This window comes from Lampris incognitus, chromosome 3 (genome assembly GCF_029633865.1).
Source record: "Lampris incognitus isolate fLamInc1 chromosome 3, fLamInc1.hap2, whole genome shotgun sequence".
Classification (NCBI taxonomy): domain Eukaryota; kingdom Metazoa; phylum Chordata; class Actinopteri; order Lampriformes; family Lampridae; genus Lampris; species Lampris incognitus.
Window position 1 is genome coordinate 61,978,162 of NC_079213.1, and position 22,395 is coordinate 62,000,556.

Consider the following 22,395-nt stretch of genomic DNA (forward strand, 5'->3'; position numbering starts at 1 on the left):
ATGGATTTATAAGATACATAAAGAATGAGGATGCCAAGCAGCATCAAGGTGGCGGCCACCATTACCATGGAAACCTGGGAGGAGGCACTTGGGGGGGGGGCTTGGGGGGCTTGAAAGGCCATAGCATCCCTATAGCACCCCTAAGAAATGTTGTAACTTCTTCAAACATGTCATTTTTTCACTAAATAAAATTAATTGTTGGACTGTGTGGCATTATCTGGTCATCACACACTCCAACAATTCATTTTATCCAGTGATCAAAATGGAATGTGTGAAAAAGTTACAAAATAAATTGATAAATTAACTTCCAATATGAATGAATTGTGCATGTGCCCTATGGCATAGGTCAAGTGCACGGTGTGGGGTGAGGTCAAAATAAAGTCGAGCAGCACACACTTTATGTCACATGTTATGACATAGTGCCAATGGGTCAGGGTGGGTCAGACATTTGGCTCTCGCGGGCCGGACCTGGCCCGCGGGCCGCTCATTGGAATTCAGGGGTTTAGAAGCTGACACGAGCTTAGTCAAAGTAGGTGCAATAACAGGGACCATCAGTGGCTCGTGGTATGCTAAGCGCATGTAACCATAGGTGGAAATCCTGGGAGGACGGGGGGGGGGCACGACCCCCCCATCCTGGGAATAATATGGTTTGTCCCCCCCAGTATATCACTGTACAACTATATAATTTCAATAATGTTAATATACAAGGAAAGCACTTGTGCTGATTATGGACATTTAATAGCACCTTTTTTAAGTTTCAGAAGATTGCCCCCCCCCACCTTTGCCTCACAATGGCTTGACCCACCCCCCCACAGCCCTCAGCGGTTGCACGTGATGCAGGTACAGTGCATGTGTGCGAATCTGAGTTGTTAGGGGCTGACCTTCAGTAAGCAGTTCAAACTAGTGCAGGCGCCACCTGCAGGGTGTGTTCCCAACCCCCTTAAAATATATACACTCACTGGCCACTTTATTAGGTACACCTTGCTAGTACCGGGTTGGACCCCCTTTTGCCTTCAGAACTGCCTTAATCCTTCGTGGCATAGATTCAACAAGGTACTGGAAACATTCCTCAGAGAGTTTGGTCCATATTGACATGATAGCATCACGCAGTTGCTGCAGATTTGTCGGCTGCACATCCATGATGCGAATCTCCCGGTCCACCACATCCCAAAGGTGCTCTATTGGATTGAGATCTGGTGACTGTGGAGGCCATTTGAGTACAGTGAACTCATTGTCATGTTCAAGAAACCAGTCTGAGATGATTCGAGCTTTATGACATGGCACGTTATCCTGCTGGAAGTAGCCATCAGAAGATGGGAACACTGTGGTCATAAAGGGATGGACATGGTCAGCAACAATACTCAGGTAGGCTGTGGCGTTGACACGATGCTCAATTGGTACTAAGGGGCCCAAAGTGTGCCAAGAAAATATCCCCCACACCATTACACCACCACCACCAGCCTGAACCGTTGCTACAAGGCAGGATGGATCCATGCCTTCATGTTGTTGACGCCAAATTCTGACCCTACCATCCGAATGTCGCAGCAGAAATCGAGACTCATCAGACCAGGCAACGTTTTTCCAATCTTCTGTTGTCCAATTTTGGTGAGCCTGTGTGAATTGTAGCCTCAGTTTCCTGTTCTTAGCTGACAGGAGTGGCACCCGGTGTGGTCTTCTGCTGCTGTAGCCCATCTGCCTCAAGGTTCGACGTGTTGTGCGTTCAGAGATGCTCTTCTGCATACCTCGGTTGTAATGAGTGGTTATTTGAGTTACTGTTGCCTTTCTATCAGCTCGAACCAGTCTGGCCATTCTCCTCTGACCTCTGGCATCAACAAGGCATTTTCGCCCACAGAACTGCTGCTCACTGGATATTTTCTCTTTTTCGGACCATTCTCTGTAAACCCTAGAGATGGTTGTGCGTGAAAATCCCAGTAGATCAGCAGTTTCTGAAATACTCAGACCAGCCCGTCTGGCACCAACAACCATGCCACGTTCATAGTCACTTAAATCACCTTTCTTCCCCATTCTGATGCTCGGTTTGAACTGCAGCAGATCGTCTTGACCATGTCTACATGCATAAATGCATTGAGTTGCTGCCATGTGATTGGCTGATTAGAAATTTGCGTTAACGAGCAGTTGGACAGGTGTGCCTAATAAAGTGGCCGGTGAGTGTATATATATATATATATTTAGGGGCAATTTAATCTATATGTATTTTAATGATTATAAAAAATGAATGAAACGCAACAATTAAAACGCATTAAGAATTATTTATTTGACAGGAGTCAGATGCAAATGTTAATTGTGTTTCTATTTTTATTTTATATTTTATATTTTGAATCATTTTTAGAAATGCACACAATACGCTGAAATCTCCCTGTGTGTTTACTTCTTTTTCTTTTTTTGCACACCTGCTGTTGCACTTTTCCATTCATCCATTATCCAAGCAGCTTATCCTGCTCTCAGGGTTGCGGGGATGCTGGAGCCTATTCCAGCAGTCATTGGGCGGCAGGCGGGGAGACATCCTGGACAGACCGCCAGGCCATACTAGGGCTGACTAACACACACATGCACATTCACACCTATGGACAATTTAGTATGGCCAGGTCACCTGACGGTCCTGACCTACATGTCCTTGGACTGTGGGAGGAAACCGGAGCACCTGGAGGAAACCCACGCAGACACGGGGGGAACATGCAAACTCCACACAGAGGACGACCCGGGACGACCCCCAAGGTTGGACTACCCCAGGGCTCAAACCCAGGACCTTCTTGCTGTGAGGTGACCACGCTAACCACTGCGCCACCGTGCCGGATCTCTTGCACTTTTACTTCATGTTTATACTGGTAAAATTGAAAGCATTTCCCCTAAAGATGTCACTTTTTTGGGGGGATGAGGGGGGAGAGGGGGCAGAAACGCCACTGCTGCTGGAAAGAGAAGAGAGAAGCCTCGTGCAAGCAGGGCTGCCAGATATTGGAGTTTCAGATCGTTCTTTGAAACTAATACTCAGCGCGGAACGCTGTTAACCAGATCCATCATTACTGGTCAGCCGCACTGGGATCCACATCAGAATGAGGATTAAGCTCATTCAGCTGAGTTCTGCAAATGACTCGTGGAGGGCAGCGATACGCCTTTGCTGTGTCTAGTCTGCTGCAAATCCACAAGAAAAGAAGAAGAAAGCCACCTTACCTCATCATTGTACAGGTTACAGTGAAATGTGTTCTCTGCATTTAACCCATCCTGCTGTATAGCAGCAGTGGGCAGCTGCAGCTCCCGGGGACCAACTCTGGTTCTTCTTTCCACTGCCTTGCTCAGGGGTACAGGCAGGAGTATTACCCCTAACACGCATGTCTTTTTGATGGTGAGAGGAAACCGGAGCACCCGGAGGAAACCCACGCAGACACGGGGAGAACATGCAAACTCCACACAGAAAGGACCTGGGACGGCCTGGGGTTCAAACCCAGGACCTTCTCGCTGTGAGGCAACAGTGCTAACCCCTGGGCCACCGCGCTGCCCTTTTCTTCCTCAAATGAAATGGCAAATAGACCAAGCTTATTTTTTTTATGAGATTCAGGAAGTGGCTGTTCACTGGAGAGGACATCTGGAACATCTATCAGGAACATTAATTTGTCATTTCATTTCATGCACCTGCACACATGAAATGAAACATGGTTTCCCCAGCCCACAGCAGTGCAACACAAAGACAAAAACACATCCAAACTACAAAAGCACATATATCCAACATACCAAAAACAAAAAAGAAGAAAAAGAAGAAAAAGGAAAAAAGAAAAGAAAAAACTCCATGTCCAAGAAAGTAAACGCCAGGATGACTGTCGGGACTTCCGGTCTGCATGGCGCTAGCAGTTAGCTTAGCCTGCCCCGCTTCCGCTTCCTGTGAGACCACCCTCAAACACAGTCAGTGCTAGGCGAGGCATATAGATAGCTAGATAGATAGATAGCTAGATAGATAGATAGATAGATAGATAGATAGATAGATAGATAGATAGATAGATAGATAGATAGATAGATAGATAGATAGATAGATAGATAGATAGATAGATAGATAGATAGATAGATAGATAGATAGCGAGACAGATAGATAGATAGATAGAGAGAGAGAGAGAGAGAGAGAGAGAGAGAGAGATAGATAGATAGCTAGATAGATAGATAGATAGCGAGACAGATAGATAGAGAGAGAGAGATAGAGCTAGACAGAGATAGATAGATAGATAGATAGATAGATAGATAGATAGATAGATAGATAGATAGATAGATATAGATAGATACAGAGATAGAGAGATGAATAGATAGAGAGATTCCATCTCCAGACAATCTATCTATCTATCTATCTATCTATCTATCTATCTATCTATCTATCTATCTATCTATCTATCTATCTATCTATCTATCTATCTATGGATCGATTGATTGATCATTTGGTTTATTGATCTATCTATCTATCTATCTAACAAACAAACCAACCACCCATTCTGCTCCCACTGACAGTGAGCATCGGGGGCCCAGCCCGCCTGCATCTTGGTGCTGAATCAGAAAAGTGCCTCACAGAGCCGATATAGATAATATACTGGGTACAGGAAGTCTTGTGTGAAACACAGATAGCCAGGCTGAAGAAGTTAATACGATAAATACCCTTCGCTTATGTCAAACCGGGGCAATCCAATTGAGGCAAATTTGAGATTAAAAAGGTCTGATTTCTTTGAATCTCTGCAGAACGCTTATTCGAAGTCTGTTCCAGGAATCCTGTGTTACAGATTTTGCCAAAAGGGTAAAAGGAGTGCAGGCAGAAGGCCAAGAGGAGATGTGTTGCATCACTCCATAAGACAGTGTGACAATGGAGGCATTGACAGAAAGAAGGAGAGGAGGGAGCGGGGGAGACAATTTCCCTGATGGAAGACTTCCCCCCCTGTCTCCCTGTCTACTAATCTGGTTAGAAGGCTCATTAAAGTCTCAGAGTCAGGGGTTCCTGTGTGTGTGTGTGTATGGGGGGGGGGGGGGGGGCTGAGACTTGCCACGTCCTTAGGTTGGTGCAAAACATTACAAAAACAGTCTTGGAAACGATTCTTTTATATGACATTGATTGGGTTTGAGCCAAACTGTGTGACAGGCAAGATGTCAACGATGCCGCACTGAAAATAGTCCCTCAACGGCGTCGTCAACCGAGGCGCCTACGTTCAGTGGACGTCAACATAAAGACGGTTGAAGACAGTACTCTTAAATTGAGTGTTCTTACAAACTGTGAAAGACTGCATTGAATCACAACACGTACTCCAACCCAAACCTCCTAACCTCCTCGCTTGAGGACATTGGGACTTTATGGTTGTTGATGTGAAGTGAAGATGTGAAAGTAAGCAAACACAGCTTGGGAAGATTTGTGAAGAAACCAACAGTTTACGAGAGTATAAATAGTTCTTGCACTCCCCCATCGCTTGGCTCGTCGCATTTTGATTGGTAACGAAGGTCAAAGGTCATCTGATGACGAGACGCGAGAGACACCAGATTGTCGTTATTTACAGGACCGCTAGAGGTCGCTTACCTTTAAAACGTAACTCTAGGTCGTAATAAGCTGCTTGTACAAACAACGTATGGGGTCGTTTTTTGGTGGAGGACAGTCTCGTTGAGGAAATGTCTGGGGCGTCCGGGTAGCGTGGTAGTCTATTCCGTTGCCTACCAACACGGGGATCGCTGGTTCCAATCCCCGTGTTACCTCCATCTTGGTCGGGCATCCCTACAGACACAATTGGCCGTGTCTGCAGGTGGGAAGCCGGATGTGGGTATGTGTCCTGGTCGCTGCATTAGCCCCTCCTCTGGCACTCCTCGGTCGGAGCGCCTGTTCCGGGGGGAGGGGGAACTGGGGGGAATAGCGTGATCGTCAAACGCGCTACGTCCCCCCGGTGAAACGCCTCACTGTCAGGTGAAAAGAAGCGGCTGGCGACTCCACATGTATTGGAGGAGGCATGTGGTAGTCTGCAGAGGGGGTGCAGCAGAGACCGGAACGGCTCGGAAGAGTGGGGTAATTGGCCGGGTACAATTGGGGAGAAAAACGGGGACCCCCCCCCCGAAAAAAAAAACAAAAAAAAACGATGGAATGTCTGAGGAACTATGAGCTGCAGCTGGTGGGTGTCATTAGGCATACGGCAATGAATACTCTCCTGCAAGGGCAAACTGCAGAAACTACTTTTTTATGTGTCAAAGGTCATGATTAGACACTTCATATCGACAAAAATTCAGTAGAGATAAACAGTGGCAGCATAGATGTGACAATTTGCAAAGGAGCACCCTTATAAGTATGACCTGTTCATCCATCCATCCATCCATTATCCAAACTGCTTACCCTGCTCTCATGGTCATGGGGATGCTGGAGCCTATCCCAGCAGTCATTGGGAGGCAGGCAGGAAGACACCCTGGACAGGCTTCCAGGTCATCACAGGGCAAACACACACACACACACACACACACACACACACACACACACACACACACACACACACACACACACACACACACACACACACACACACACACACACACACACACACACGCACGCATTCACACCTAGAGACAATTTAGTACAGCCGACTCACCTGACCTACATGACTTTGGACTGTGGGGGGAAACCAGAGCACCCAAAGGAAACCCATGTGGAGACAGGCATGGGTGCAAGTCCATGAATACTGTGGGAGGGCATCCAGCGCTTTACTTGTGCCCCCATCCATAGGGTTAGTGGTTGTGTCAGGAAGGGCTACTACTACTACTACTTTCAGCTGCTCCCGTTAGGAGTCGCCGCAGCGGATCATCCGTTTCCATCTCTTCCTGTCTTTAACATTGTCCTCTGTCACACCAGCCACCTGCATGTCCTCCCTCATCACATCCATAAACCTCCTCTTTGGCCTTCCTCTTGTCCTCTTCCCTGGCAGCTCCATATTCAGCATCCTTCTCCCAATATACCCAGCATCTCTCCTCCACACATGTCCAAGCCATCTCAATCTTGCCTCTCTTGCTTTGTCTCCAAACCGTCCAACCTGAGCTGTGTCAGGAAGGGCACGTAAAAATTTTGCCAAATCATTATGCAGATTGACAAGACCATGCCGGATCGGTCAAGGCCTGGGTTGACAACGGCAGCCATTGGTGCTGTGCCTTCACATGGTCCTGATGGAAACAATAAAGTCCGCTGTGGCGACCCCTGAGAAACAAGGAACAAGCCGAAAGAAGAAGAAAAATACTCCTCTGAGTGCTGCTAATGGAGTTAGGGCACCATTAGCAGCCCAACCTGATGACCATTAGAAAGCAACTCAGTCAGCCGCTGGCCAGTACGGCACACTGAAATGGCTGATGTGTCAAGTAGGGTAATCCCACTTCATATATATAGTATACACATCAGCGAAAAGCTGCCACTAACCACTGGATTACTTATAATTCATAAAAGGATTCTCTTAGTCCTATTTTATGAAGCAAAAACTTTGCCAAAGTTTTCTACAATCCCTTTCAAAGTATGTCCAATGTGAGGAAAAAGTTCAACACTAAAAATCCCCTTAAACTCGTACTATCATGTAGATGTGGATTTAAAAAATTTGAAACTTAAAACAAAATCTGTAGAAAGTTTAATTTTCTTTTCAGCGAGTATTTGGAACAAGTAACTTCTGATGTCTCATAACTGAAGAAGTGGATATCTCATGCCGCAATTATTATTTAATATGATTTGGGGCAACGCTTTACATTAAGTGCATGTAATAAGTGTTAGGTAATAGGGTCCTTATAAGTCCTTATAAAATGCTAATTAACCATATAAGTGTTAATAATAGCGTCATGAAACGTTTTCGGCCACCAGGTGGCACTCGCAAAATATGCAAAAACTGCTTTTTACACTTATTTTAGGTTGTAAGTCTAACCTGCATTTTGCACGAAGTAACTAAGTACCCCGATGATTAAAAGTTATTAAAATAATGTTTGATAGTCCACAAAATGCAAAGGTTATGACTTAAAATCTTTGCATTTTGTTTAAGGTGATTCAAGCTTCCGGTGTGGGAAGATGGCGGTGTGAATTCATGTTTGCGGCGGCCTCACCCGGTACCGTCGAAACAGTGTCTTTGTCTACGTCTGCGTTTAAGTTTTGTCTTAGTGTGATTGCTGGGAGAGCTTGGTCTGCTGCGTCCTCTGGGCCCAGGAACTACGGCCCTGCCTGGAGCTGCACCCGAAGAGGTAACACCGAGGGCAGTCTGGCGGTGGCCTTGCCTGGCATTGACTGTGGTGTTTTTGGTGTTGTCGTGTGGATTGCGGGGAGGTGTCTGGCTGGGAGAGCTAGCATTGAATCGGCTGGGGGAGCTTGGGCTACTGCGTCTGGTGGGCCCAAGGACCACGGCCCCTGCCTGGAGCTGCACCCGAGGAGGAAGCACCGAGGGCGGTGTTTGAGCTAGTGGTGTGTAAAAACGAGGCATACTCAAAGTTAACAGTTCATAGGTTTTAGTGTCGAACTGTAAGTATCTACAATACAGAGATGAACTCACGCACGCAATGTTATGCAAGACTACGTGCCTTACGTAACACTGACTACAGCTAACATCCACTGGGTGGTGCTATAATACCACCCATAACAGATATGACTGTGGGGCTACTTTCTGCAGACACACTCCCCGTCGCCAGATGCCAGTCCTGTCCCCTGGTAGTGGTTTCATCCGAACTGCTTCTCCCACTGCGAGTTCAGGTAAGTCCTTAGCAGTCCTGTCGTAGATGAGTTTCGAGACTTGTTTCTTGTGCTGCAGTTTGTCTATGACATCCGTAACGATGCGTGGCTCAAGAAGTGCATCAACCACTGGCAGAGCTGACTTCAAACGCTGTGCCATAAGTAATTGGCAGGACTGCTGTCCACACCCTTCGTTGGGGTGTTTCTCCATTGTAAGATTGCCTTCCAGGCATCCTCGCCATCCCATAGTGCTTTCTTGCACAGGTTCTTTGCGATTTTGACCACTGCTTCCGCCTTCCTGTTGGCCTTGGGATGTCTTGGTGAGGAGGTGATATGGTCAAACCACCACTCCACAGCGAATTGGCAGAACTGAGTACAGGCGAACTGGGGCCTGTTGTTGGAAATGACCCTGTCAGGTTGCCCATAATGAGCAAATTGAGCCTTGCATCATTTTATTGTCTCCGCGCTAAGGTGTGGTAGAACATCAATCTCCCAGAAATCTGAGTATTGATCAACTACCATCAGAAAGTCTTTCCCGCTTTGCTGGAAAAGATCCAGACTTACGATTTGCCAGGGGCGTGTGGGCAGTTCATGACTCAACATTGTCTCCTTTTGCTGCTCAATCGCATACTCATTGCATGTAGAGCATTTACTGACATAATCCTTGATTTTGCTCTGAATTCCCGGCCAGTATATGGTCTCCCGTGCTTGTCTATAGCAGGCCTCACCACCGATGTGACTGCCATGTACTCTGGCAAGCATCTCAGGATGCAATGATTTTGGGATTGCCACTCTTTGCCCCCTAAACAAGACTCCATTCTGGACACTTAGCTCCTCTTTGATAGGCCAAAACTCTCTGACTGCCTGCTCTGTTTCATCCTTATCAGCGGGCCAACCCTTCAGGATAGTAGACTTCACGACTTGCAGCTGTCTGTCGTTGTCTGTGCGTTGCTGTACAAACCATTTCTTGCCTTTTGTTCCCACTGCACCAATGCTTTCTGTTGCATACACATCATTTGTGTCCATGACTGTGTTGTCTTTATCCGTGTTCTGTCCCTCAACTGCGTGGAGTTTACCATCCTTTTTCTTATTTTTATTGCAAACTCTCGCAAAGTGATTGGCTGTGCCACAAGCATTGCAGGTCTTGCCATATGCTGGGCAGTGTTCTCTTCCGCACTCATGTGCTGTGCCACAGTATTTGCATGCGGTGAGGCCCCCACCTTGTCATCTGGGGTGCCCACTCGTTTTCTCTGTAATACTGGCTGATCTTTTGAATGTTTGTTTCTCTACAACAGCGGTCGGGAACCTATGGCTCGCGAGCCATATATGGCTCTTCCGGTGACGGCATATGGCTCCCAGACAATTTTGAGTTGAAAATTAAAAAAAAAAAAAATCAGTTTGGAACTGATTTTAAAATACTTGTGATATTTCTTTATAATACTGTGTCATTTTAAAGTAAACAGAAATTAGTTTTGAAGATAAATTTCACGGGTCACGGGTCACCCGTGAGTCGGGTCGGGAACCAATGGCTCGCGAGCATGTCCGGGTCATTGTAAAGGCGAAGAAATCAATTTTATCAGATAGCCAACTAGTTTATCCGCTTCAACCCTTGTAACGGAAAAGATGGCGAAAAGAAAAAAAGACGATGATTACCGTGTGTTCCAGGCTGCGTGGACAGAGGAATTTGCATTTGTGGAGAGAGCAGGATCTGCGGTGTGTCTAATATGCAATGATAAAATTGCATCGATGAAACGGTCAAATATAAAGCGGCACTTCGATACGCACCATGCTTCATTTGCATGGAAATATCCAGCGGGGGACAGCAGGAAAAGGGCATGCGAGGAGCTACAGCGGAGAGTGCAGACGAGTCAGCAGCAACTACGTGTGTGGACCAAGCAAGGTGACGGGAATTCCGCTAGCTTTGCGGGTGCTTTGGCAATAGCAAGAAATGGAAAGTCATTCACAGATGGCGAGTATGCCAAAACACTCATGCTTGATGTGGCCAATGAACTGTTTGATGACTTCCCAAATAAAGACAAGATAATCAAACGAATAAAAGACATGCCCCTGTCAGCAAGAACTGTGCACGATCGTAGCATCATGATGGCAAATCAAGTCGAGGAAACACAAATTAAGGACATAAACGCCGGGACATACTTTTCTCTCGCGTTAGATGAGTCAACAGACGTTAGCCATCTATCTCAGTGCAGTATCATTGCCAGGTATGCTGCAGGTGACACACTGCGTGAGGAAAGCTTGGCTGTTTTGCCAATGAAAGGGACAACAAGAGGAGAGGATTTATTCATGTCTTTCATGGAGTTTGCTAAAGAAAAAAAAACTACCGATGGATAAGCTTATTTCTGTCTGTACTGATGGTGCACCCTGTATGTTGGGGAAGAACAAAGGATTTGTAGCGCTTCTCCGTGAACATGAAAAGAGAGCCATCCTAAGTTTTCATTGCATCCTGCACCAGGAGGCGCTTTGCGCTCAGACGTGTGGCCAGGAGCTTGGCGAGGTGATGTCTCTGGTCATTCGAGTGGTCAACTTTATTGTTGCCCGAGCTTTAAATGATCGCCAGTTTAAAGCTCTGTTAGAAGAAGTTGGGAATCATTATCCCGGTCTGCTTTTACACAGCAACGTGCGTTGTTGTCAAGGGGGAAGGTGCTCAGCCGTTTTGCAGCTTGCCTGAGTGAAATCCGGACTTTTCTTGAAATGAAAGGCGTCAAGCATCCTGAGCTAGACAACGCTGACTGGCTCCTGCAGTTTCACTATCTCGTGGACATAACTGGCCATCTGAACCAGCTCAATGTGAAAATGCAAGGTATTGGAAATACAATCTCATCCCTTCAACAAGCAGTGTTTGCATTTGAAAGCAAGCTGGAAGTCTTTCTCAGGGACACTGAAACAGGTCGTCTTCTGCACTTTGAAAGACTGCAACAATTTAGAGATGCATGCTTAGCAAGTGACTCCACTCAACATCTGGATCTCCAGCAGCTAGCTGGCTTTACGTCCAATCTCCTGCAGTCATTCAAAGCACGTTTTGGAGAATTTCGTGCGCGCACTGTTCTTTTCAAGTTCATCACTCATCCACATGAGTGTGCAGTGGACAAAATCGACCTGACATGCATCCCCGGGGTCTCTATCGGAGACTTTGAGCTGGAAGTTGCTGACCTGAAGGCATCAGACATGTGGATGAGTAAGTTCAAGTCACTTAATGGAGAGTTGGAAAGTCTTGCGCGACAGCGAGTAGAGCTGGCATGGGAACACAAGTGGACAGAAATGAAAAATCTTCAACCTGAAGACCAGCTGATTCTTAAAACTTGGAACGAGCTTCCTGTGACATACCACACAATGCAGCGTGTGAGTATTGCCGTATTGACCATGTTTGGCTCTACATATGCATGTGAGCAGTCATTCTCGCATATGAGGAACATTAAGACCAACCCACGCGCTCACGTTTAACTGATGAAGCCTCAACGCCTGCATGAAGCTCAACCTCACCACGTATGAACCAGACTGCAACGCCATCAGCAAAACCATGCAGCACCAGAAGTCGCATTAAAAGTAAGACATATTTAATTTATTATATGTTAAAAATACTATATGGCTCTCAATGAAATATATTTAGAAATATTTGGCTTTTATGGCTCTCCCAGTCAAAAAGGTTCCTGACCCCTGCTCTACAACATTGACATTGTCCACGAGTGATCTCTCCTGCTCCATGGATCTCAACTGCAAAATCATTCAGTTCTGCTGCTCTGCATGCTTCAATAGCCCCGGCTAGAGCCAAGTCCTTTTCCCTCAACAACCGTCTGCGTGTGCCCTCTTTAGCAATGCCAATGACTATTCTGTCCCTGATTAAGTCATCTCTTAGGGCTCCATATTCACACGTGGAATCTTTCTCCCTGAGCCGTGTCACAAAACAGTCTATTGTTTCACCTTCCTCCTGTTTACAACAGCCAAAAACTTAGCGCTCATAAATCACATTTTTAGCGGGTTTGAAATACCTTTCCAATGAGTCCAGTATGACGGTCGCGTCTTCTTGCTGCGCTTCAGTCAGGTTTAAGTTGTGTTTGTAGACATGTCGACATTCAACCCCCATGACACTACTCAGAGGCGCCGCCTGGACCTTCTTGTCCTTGTCCACCAGCCGTGTGGCTAAAGCATAATCTTCATATTCTGCTCGGAAGATTTCCCAATTCGCACTCAGGTTGCCAGTGAGCTTCATGGGGGCTGGCCCCGGGGGTATGGTCGCGGCCATGGCTATTCACTGCTGTTACGGCGGTACGGCTAGCTAGCATTAGCAAAACAAAAAAACTTGCAAAGCTCGCTTGACGGCTCAATATCCCTTCAGCCACTAAATTGCCGAATCAAAGGTCCACTTCTGACTCCATGTTTGAGCTAGTGGTGTGTAAGAACGAGGCATACTCCAAGCTAATAGTTAATGGGCTTTGGTGTCGAACTGTGAGTCTACAATACAGAGACGAACAGACGCACGCAATGTTAAGACTGCGTGCCTTACGTAACATTGACTGCTGCTAATATCCACTGGGTGGTGCTATAATACCACCCGTAACAGGCGGTCTGACAGGACGTGGACGTTGGGCAGGCTAAGCTAACTGCTAGCCCATGCAGACCGGCAGTTCCGACTGTCATCCTGGCTGGCGTTCGTTCAGTGGACCGTGATTTTTTTTTTTTAGTTTAGATATATGTGTTAGTTTGGATATATGTGTGTTCTTGTAGTTTTTGGATATGTGTTTTTGTCTTTTTATTGCACTGCTGTGGGCTGGAGGAAACAATATTTTGTTTCATTTCATGTACTTCCGTACTTGACAGGAAATGACAAATAACGTGTTCCTGATTCCTGATAAAGGCCGTATTACCTATTAACTAACGCTTACTATAGTATTATTAACACATAATAATGTTAATAAGCATTTTATAAGGTCTTATGCCTTATTACCTGTTAATTAATACTTATTACATGCACTTAATGTAAAGTGATACCTGATTTGATTTGTATGTAATCTTTTGACCTCTGTGGACTTTTTAATTTTTGCTGCTCATCAAGATTAACTCAGTGCAGAAACCAACGTATTTGCAGCTCTCACTTGCTCAAAAGATAATGCAGATTTTCTTCAATTCGTTGCAGTAAACCCGCATGGTAAATGATGTTTTCCCCTTCTCTGTTCTGTCTGTGTCTGTGCAGTACATGGGCTGCATCGAGGTGCTGAAATCAATGCGCTCACTGGACTTCAACACACGGACTCAGGTGACAAGGTGAGTTTTTGGGGGGGGGGTGAACCGTCTCCTAAGGTGGTGCTGAGTCAGGACAATTTGATACGAGCTGTATAGGATTAACAACAGGATTGGTCACCATGATATCGTTGTCAACGCAGGCCTCGTCACATCTGGGCCGGTACTTCTCTGAGGAGGTACATTTCCTCTAGAGCGATGTAAGCTCCACATTCCAGGTCACTGGGAAGGAGACTGACAACGTGACTTGACCACCAGAAGCTACTGTAGATAAATAAAGGCCATGGCTGGGTCCTTTATTCGCATGCCATTCGACTCTACTGGCTCTGATGATATTGCGACGCTGCTGCAGCCAGATAGAAATTTGGCATCTTTTAGAAATCCTAGCATGTTACACAAACATCATTCTTAATTTTCAAATGCGTGTTAAGAAAAACAGCTCCTTCATTGATATGCAATGGGTTTTCTGGGGTCACCGGCCCCGCTTGAACTTGTAAAGTGACAGTTTCCAAAAATATGTGCAAATGTCTCGAGCGTAAGCAGGTTTCCGTTCCATCCAGAACTAGCTGACTTCACAAATTAGCATGCCTCAGTCAAGGAGTCTGGGGAGTAATTAATGAAATAAGATGGCGGAATGTTTGGTTGGAATGAAAACCTGCTTTCCAACTGCACTTTGGGGGCCAAAATAATTCTGCTCCAATTCCAGTTAACAAGGTAAATTGCCAAGAGGCTTTTTCTTTTTGTGCCAACGCGTGAAGCAATCCAGCGCTGTGTTCTGAGTCTGCTTCCAGGGGTGTCGTTGAACTGTACGTCCAGAGAGTTGGTGTAGTGTTTTTGTTTGCTACATGTGGTGATGCTGTTTTAAAGGCAGGGGCCTTTGCAGTTGCTGGTCCCAAGAGAACAGAGCACTCTCCCTTGCAACCCCCCCCCCTTCTCTACGACTCTCTCTCTCTACCTTTGTCTACCTCGCTCTCTCTCTCTACCTCGCTCTCTACCTCTACCTCGCTCTCTCTCTACCCCTCTCTCTCTCTCTACATCTCTCTCTCTCTCTACCTCTCTCTCTCTACCGCTCCCTCTCTACCTCTCTGTACCCCACTCTCTTGCTCTCTCTCTACCTCTCTCTACCTCACTCTCTCTCTCTCTCTGTCTCTCTCTCCCTCTCTCTGCCTCTCACTATCGCCTTGCTCATCTATTATCGATTGGCAGTAATTGGAGCTCCCCGTGCAGCCAAGGCTTAAGTGCAGGGGGGAGGGAGGCAACAACAGAGATGGAGTGATAGAAAGGGATCTATTATTGATGATGGTAGCTAATGACTGAAGAGAGCTGCAGTGCTTCTCCTGTATGAACCATGCTGGATAAAGTCTGGTGTGACTCTCGGTGTAGGTGGGGTGGGCGGGGGTGTTGTTGGGGGATTCAAAACAGACAACAAAACAAAAGATGACCATGGAGAGAAGAAGATGCACAAGCTTCCAGCAGCAGGTTGGGTTTTTTTTTTTTTAGCTGTCCTGAAGATGACTTTGAAACTGAACAGTTCTGTTTAGGGTGATTCATGTCATTTTATTTGTATGGTTTGATGGGTAACAGCTGTTGAGTCTGGGGATGTCTCCCTCTAGCTGTTTGTTCCAGAGCGACTGACCCCCGATCAATTTGATTTGAGAATTTTTCCATTCAATTCAGACTTTTTTTCCTGTTAGGCAGTCTGTGCAAAGGCCATTTGTCAGCAGCCACGTTACAAAAGCTCTCCAAATTCCCCGGTGACACCAGGGCCACGAGGCCGCCGAATCCCTGGAGAACAGAGGAGGTCTCATCTGTCAGCCGGACTTAAAAATCCATGACTGATCGACCTTCCTCAATCAAACTATTATCATTATTTTATTGATTTATATTCATGCGTATTTCATGTGGCTACAAATTACGATGTGGCTCTGCTGTTTTGGCTCAGTTCAGCAGCAGCTCCTCATAGTCCGTCGCTAGCTGGAAAAGCAACAGGATGTGCAGAGAGTAAGTAGGTTGTTATGTGTCTTGCTTCTGTAATCATGTTTTTGGGTCACTGGCAAAGGAACTAGGAAAACTGCATAATCTGTGTATCCTTTCTTTTTTCTGACTGTCTAAGAAAACACAAGCAAAAAGGTCAATGGGCTGCCAAAAGAAAAGGAAAAGACTAACAACACAGAAAAACAAAATAAAGAGAGCGAACCTCACAATAAAAAAAAAACGGATTTATGAATAATAATAATTTTATATAATTTTATACTTGTATTGCCGTTAATTGAGGTTATATTTGTTAAATGTATGTCTTATCTAACGTGGCGGTACAACTTAACGTTAGCTAAGTAACTTGGGCCCTGTTCTCACATGGCATTAACATGCGTCTTGGGTGAGCTGATCAGAAGTGTTAACAAGCTAGCTAGTTAATTAACAAAGTTAGCTTGCTGGCAAGTTAATATTAACTTGGGCAACAGTTCAGAGCTAATTTAGGTAAATGGCTAAAATGTCTGCAAAGAACTGAAAAGGCTCTGAATGTGGATTGTGCTTGTCGTTAGCTAGAAGCTAGCAGTCCTTATCTGTATTTTTGCCTTGTTTACAGATTAACGTTGCTGTAAAGTGTTACAATATATATATTTTAATATTTATGATTGAAGTTAGTCAGAATGTATAAATACTTAAAACAACTTTAGCTCGGTAGATAGCGTGGCTAAAATGAGCATTATAAAAACAATTTTTAGCTATCCTCAGCTAACGTAAAATTGTCCCTAGGTGTGAATGTGTGTGTGTGTGTGTGTGTGTGTGTGTGTGTGTGTGTGTGTGTGTGTGTGTGTGTGTGTGTGTGTGTGTGTGTGTGTGTGTGTGTGTGTGTGTGTGTGTGTGTGTGGGCCCTGTGATGGCCTGGCGGCCTGTCCAGGGTGTCTCCCCACCTGCCGCCCAGTGACTGCTAGGATAGGCTCCAGCATCCCCGCGACCCTGAGAGCAGGATAAGCAGTTTGGATATTGGATGGATGGATGGATTTTATGAAGTCTCTGTGTGCACACAACAGCCTCTTCTGCAGGTCCTGCAGTGTTAAGCCATTTACCAGCACGCACACACACACACACACACACACACACACACACACACACACACACACACACACACACACACACACACACACACACACACACACACACACACACACACACACACACACACACACACAACGGCAGACAAAAAAAAACAAGTCACATTCTCTCCCCACACTGTCCTGTCAACTCATGAATCACTCACACACTGTGGTGTTTTGTCTGTTTGTTTGTTTTTAAAATAAGAAAAATAACAATAAAAAAACACACACAACAACAATAAACAAGCCCCGAGAGCTTTCACTTGACATTGGGCCGGGGATGTTGCTTTTTAAATATTGAAGAGACATTTGATAGGGGCAGTGTTCCTGACTGGCAGGCCGCCTCCTGTCCCCATCAGCCAGCCCCTGAGCTCCCGTCTCAGCCCGACTTCTGTCTGACGTCTCAGGTTAGACACATGGGGACGGGGCCACATCAACACCCATTAAGCCGGCGAGTCCCGGGAGTTATGGTGGTCTAACTGCAAAGATATAACATGCCGAGAACTCCAGCGCACCAGAGAAATGGACTGAGTGCTTAAGTGATGGGCTCTGAACTAGGAGAGATGTGCATGTGGCAAATGCATGCATGCAAGATTAATGAGGGCATGCGTGACTCTGGACCCAAGGCACCTTTGTTAGCTATGTTAGCTACTAGAACGACCGGGACTTCACTCCTACCTAAAACCACCGTGGGTGGTCAAAATGACTGCAACGGTTTTTTTAAACTCTATATTCTGTCAAGGTAAATACCCAGTTGAGATATGAATGCATTACATATGTTAGTGTGTCTGTTAGGAAACTAACTGACACCAAAATTAACATTTTAACAACTTTATTACTATTTTTCAAACAATTTAAAATGGCCGCTGTCCAACGCCTGTAAATACGATTATGTTCAATGACATGTTGGACATAATCACAAATCAAATTTAGACTATTTATCTGCACTGGAGGGCGCTAGTGAGTTTCTAGGACGGCGCAACGAACTTCATGAAGGAAATGACGCGACCAACGCACGTCATAAATACTGACATGACGCACACGATCACGTGCAAATTATACGCCGTCATTTTGACCGCTCATTGTCGTTTTAGGTAGATCTTATCATAACTTTTTTTTGTGGCATTGATCTGAAACTCATTTTTATGCAAATATATGCAGTTTTAGGAGCATTCAGCAAGCGGTGGTCTGTATTTTTTTTTTCCCACAAAGTAAACTTTGAAAATCCAAAACTGTCAAAATGGCGGCCCTGGTGGTTCTAGTGATCTAGTTCTGCAGATGCTCATATAACAAGCTTCATACGGGGTGATGCGTGCGGTAGTGATGAGAAGTGATGAGAAGAGAGTTTGAACAGGATTTTGATGTCATAACCAGAGACAGTCTGACCTCTCCCAGTGTGACTTGCCGACACCGTCGTCTTGACCTTTTGGACTGTGATGGAACCGTGACCTTTATGACTTCAGCCAGAGGGAAGGAACACTGGCCTGCTGTTCCTTTCAGCTTACATAACGGATCATCCCAAGACCTTGTTACGTTTCGGCCACAGTATTTTCGTTCGAGCCCCTCAGATACATTCAGTGGGATTTAAAAAGAGTCTGTATGTGTTGTAGTTCATTCAGCGGTCGGTGTGAACACAGAACCCTGTAGCCTGCCTGTTTAGCTGATCAGAAGCCCGTCTGTTCCTCTGGTTTGGCTGATCCTTGACCTTTCCCCAAACCGCCCAACAGGGAAGCCATCAATCGGCTGTGTGAAGCTGTGCCCGGGGGCAAGGGGGCATGGAGGAGGAAGGTCAGTACTGGAGGTCTGCTGCTTGTGTGTGTGTGTGTGTGTGTGTGTGTGTGTGTGTGTGTGTGTGTGTGTGTGTGTGTGTGTGTGTGTGTGTGCGTGCGTGCGTGCATGTGTGTGTCTGTGTGTGTGTGTCCCTGTAAGCCTTGCATAGACATGTATTTTCATTTCCATTTTTCAAAACTGACAGTTACATTTTATCGATTGTAGCAGAGCTTTATCGTTAATGTGTTTAGTTCGTCCCCACCGCTGCTTCTTTCTTTCTTGGTGCAGGCCCTGAACAAAGCCCTGCAGTCCATCATGGGGAAGAGTAACCTACGTTTCGCTGGTATGAGCATCGCAGTCAATATCTCCATAGAAGGCCTCAGCCTGCTCATCCCGACCACACGCCAGGTTAGACCGACCTCCCTACCAAATGCACCACAGAGATGTGTTTGTTTTGTGTCCTCCAGCCTCACAGTTCATCGTCGGCGATTATTTACACTCCACTGAAATCGACGGTTAAAGGTAGACGCTGTAATGGTGTGAAACAGCGCCTCCTACAGGTGTGTTATGATGATTGCAAAAACACCCCTCCTCCCCATCAACGCCTCTCTCAGTGCAACTCCCCTCACGCTTTCCAAAACCAGAAATCTTCATATTTGACCACGATGTGGGGGGGGGGGGGGGGGGCAAATCATTACTTTGCACAGTAAAAATGCTGCAAACTCATCATCGCTTGTGAATCCTCTTTTGCTGATGACGTATTTCCATTTCAGGTATCACATCTGTATTGATATGATGGCGAGAGCGGTTGAGAGCTTGTTTGTGTTCTTCTGTCTGCCATTGTGTCAACTGTGTCTACACACTTCACACAACCCTCCATGATTCCCGCTCAACTCAAACACGCCCAGACATCACACCAAAACAAAAAATGGCAGCAAAGTGCAGTGACCATGCGGGGCTCATTTGCCTCGGGCCCTCTGTTTGACACCATTTCAACCTTTAAGGTGGAGAAACGAAGAGAAGAAGAAGAGCTGTAAAAACCAGACGAATCTTATCCCCTTGTATTTTCAGGTGATAGCACATCATCCCATGCAGTCCATCTCATTCGCTTCTGGGGGAGACACAGTAAGTGCCATGTATTGTTCCCTTTTTTTGGCTGACTGCATGTTTGACGGAGTCATCTTTGCACCAGCCTCCGATCTCATGACCCAGAGAATCAATGATGGCTTTACTTTTGTTACATCACCTTGGTTCTTGTGGATTTACCGAGTGTGCATTTCTCCTGCTTTCTGTTGCAGGACACACCTGACTATGTTGCGTACGTGGCCAAAGACCCAGTCAATCAGAGAGGTATCTTCTGGAAACACCTCTTAAAGTAGATGAGGATGACTCCCTGCCCAGCTGTATTATCTGTCCTATCATCTCTCACTCCCATGTGTTCATTAAGATGCTGTCACTGATTGCTGTGCCTCTTTATGGCCACCCAAAAAAAAAATGACAGCTACCTGTCTGAAATTATTCCTTTGATGAAAGCCAAACTTACTGTGATATAAACTTGGAGATTTTTGCTATCTCGGGGCTTTTAAAAAAAAAATTCCAATAAGCTACGGCATTAGCCCCAAATCTTTGTCAAGACTGCATCATTAATTCAAGGGGGAAAAACCCCTCAACATAGACTTATGGAAATTGTGAGATGAGATAAAACGTTTTAAAATATAATTTTTAATATCGGGCCATGAGTTTTCAGCCGAATGCCTGTGCCAACTGGCAAAATGTCTTGCCCCCATTGACTCTCTTTCTCCTTTAGCTTGTCACATCCTGGAGTGCTCGGATGGTTTAGCCCAGAGTGTCATCAGTACCATTGGTCAAGCCTTCGAACTGCAATTCAAACAGTACCTTCACAGCCCACCCAAAACCATGGCTTCAATGGAGAGGTAAGACAACACTACACTCCCCAGACAGCAAAATGAAACTTGGCAGGGTCCGGGCCGCTTGTATCCCAGCATCTGGCGTGGAGCCGCAAAACGGATCTGCGCCAGTGTCTTTTTGCACAATAGGCCAATACCAGTGCGGATCCAGCTTACGGATCTGTACCAGCTTTGGGCCGTAACTGACCCAGATCCATGCCATAGCTGTGAACTTAAAAATGGGACCTTAGGAGGCCACACCCTGGCTAGAGGCACAGGGTAGTCTAGGAGCGAATGTGATTGCTATAATGATCTGCCGGAATCAGCGCAGAGGTGGGGGGGGAGGTCTATGGGTGGATGTGATTCCTATGCTGATCTGCTGGACTGTGGGCGGATCCAGCCCAGTGTCAGGTTCTATGAAACTGCTCTGACCAGAGTGGTGAACGATCTTCTACTTGCTATGGACTCTGATTCCACCTCTGTGCTTCTACTACTGGACCTCAGTGGAGCCTTTGACACCATTGATCACTGTATACTATTAGACAGAATAAATTGTAATTTTGGTTACTCTGGTTTAGCTCTCTTTTGGCTTAAGTCCTACTTATCTGGAAGAATGCAGTGTGTCTGCTATAATAATATTACATCGAAATTCTCTGACATTAAATATGGCGTACGTCAGGTCTCGGTTCTTGGCCCTCATTTCTCTCTTTATATTTCACCTCATGGCCAAATTATACATGGTCATGGAATAAATTTCCATTGCTATGCAGATGATACTCATCTGTATGTGCCTCTGTATGCTTTATGTGGGCACGGTGGCCCAGTGGTTAGCACTGTTGCCTCACAGCAAGAAGATCCTGGGTTTGAACCCCAGGCTGTCCCATGTTCTTTCAGTGTGGAGTTTGCATGTTCTCCCCGTGTCTGCATGGGGTTCCGCCGGGTGCTCTGATTTCCTCCCACCATCAAAAGACATATATATTAGGGTTAATATTCTTGTCTGCACCCCTGACCAAGGCAATGGAAAGAAGAACTGGAGTTGGTCTCCGGGCGCTGAAGCTGCCCACTGCTCTTATACAATAGGATGGGCTGAATGCAGAGAACACATTTCATTGTAACCGAACAACTGTACAATGACAAAATAAAGTGGCTTTCTTCTTCTTCTCTAAGGGCTGATGATCATACTCAACGGATTAAGTTAGAGGGCTGCTCGACTGCTGTGAAAAATTGGATGTCACCAAATTTCCTGCTCAGATAAAACTGAGATGCTGGTTGTTGGCTCTGTTAGACACAGATACTAATTTGATCAAGTAACCATAACAATCGACAACTCTAAATTAGGTCTTTCCTGTCCATGGCTGACACAGAGACTATTACATGCATTTATTTCATCCAGACTTGATTACTGTAATGTTCTGTTTTCAGGTCTGCCACATGCTAGTACTAAAAGTCTTCAGATGGTTCGAAATGCTCCAGCTAGAATCCTAACCAAGACTAAAAAATTGGACCATATTACACCAATTCTTGCCTCCCTTCATTGGCTTCCTATCCAAGTTAGATCAGACTTCAAGGTGCTTCTGTTGACTTATAAAATCCTAAATGGGCTTGCCCCCTTTTATCTGCCTGATCTCCTTAAACCGTACAGTCCATCTCGAGCTCGCAACTCTCA

The 22,395-nt window shown here is 45.7% G+C and overlaps 1 protein-coding gene across 1 annotated transcript in view; it reads left to right on the top strand.

Annotated features, from left to right (window-relative positions):
• The window catches only part of shc2 (SHC (Src homology 2 domain containing) transforming protein 2), a 65,264-nt gene that overhangs the window by 20,893 nt on the left and 21,976 nt on the right, over window positions 1-22,395 (top strand). Inside the window, exons 2-7 of the mRNA XM_056277449.1 lie at window positions 13,908-13,978; window positions 18,780-18,840; window positions 19,111-19,230; window positions 19,894-19,947; window positions 20,121-20,172; window positions 20,630-20,756. Of these exons, the coding sequence (XP_056133424.1) occupies window positions 13,908-13,978; window positions 18,780-18,840; window positions 19,111-19,230; window positions 19,894-19,947; window positions 20,121-20,172; window positions 20,630-20,756 (485 nt within the window). The remainder of the gene's footprint in view (window positions 1-13,907; window positions 13,979-18,779; window positions 18,841-19,110; window positions 19,231-19,893; window positions 19,948-20,120; window positions 20,173-20,629; window positions 20,757-22,395) is intronic.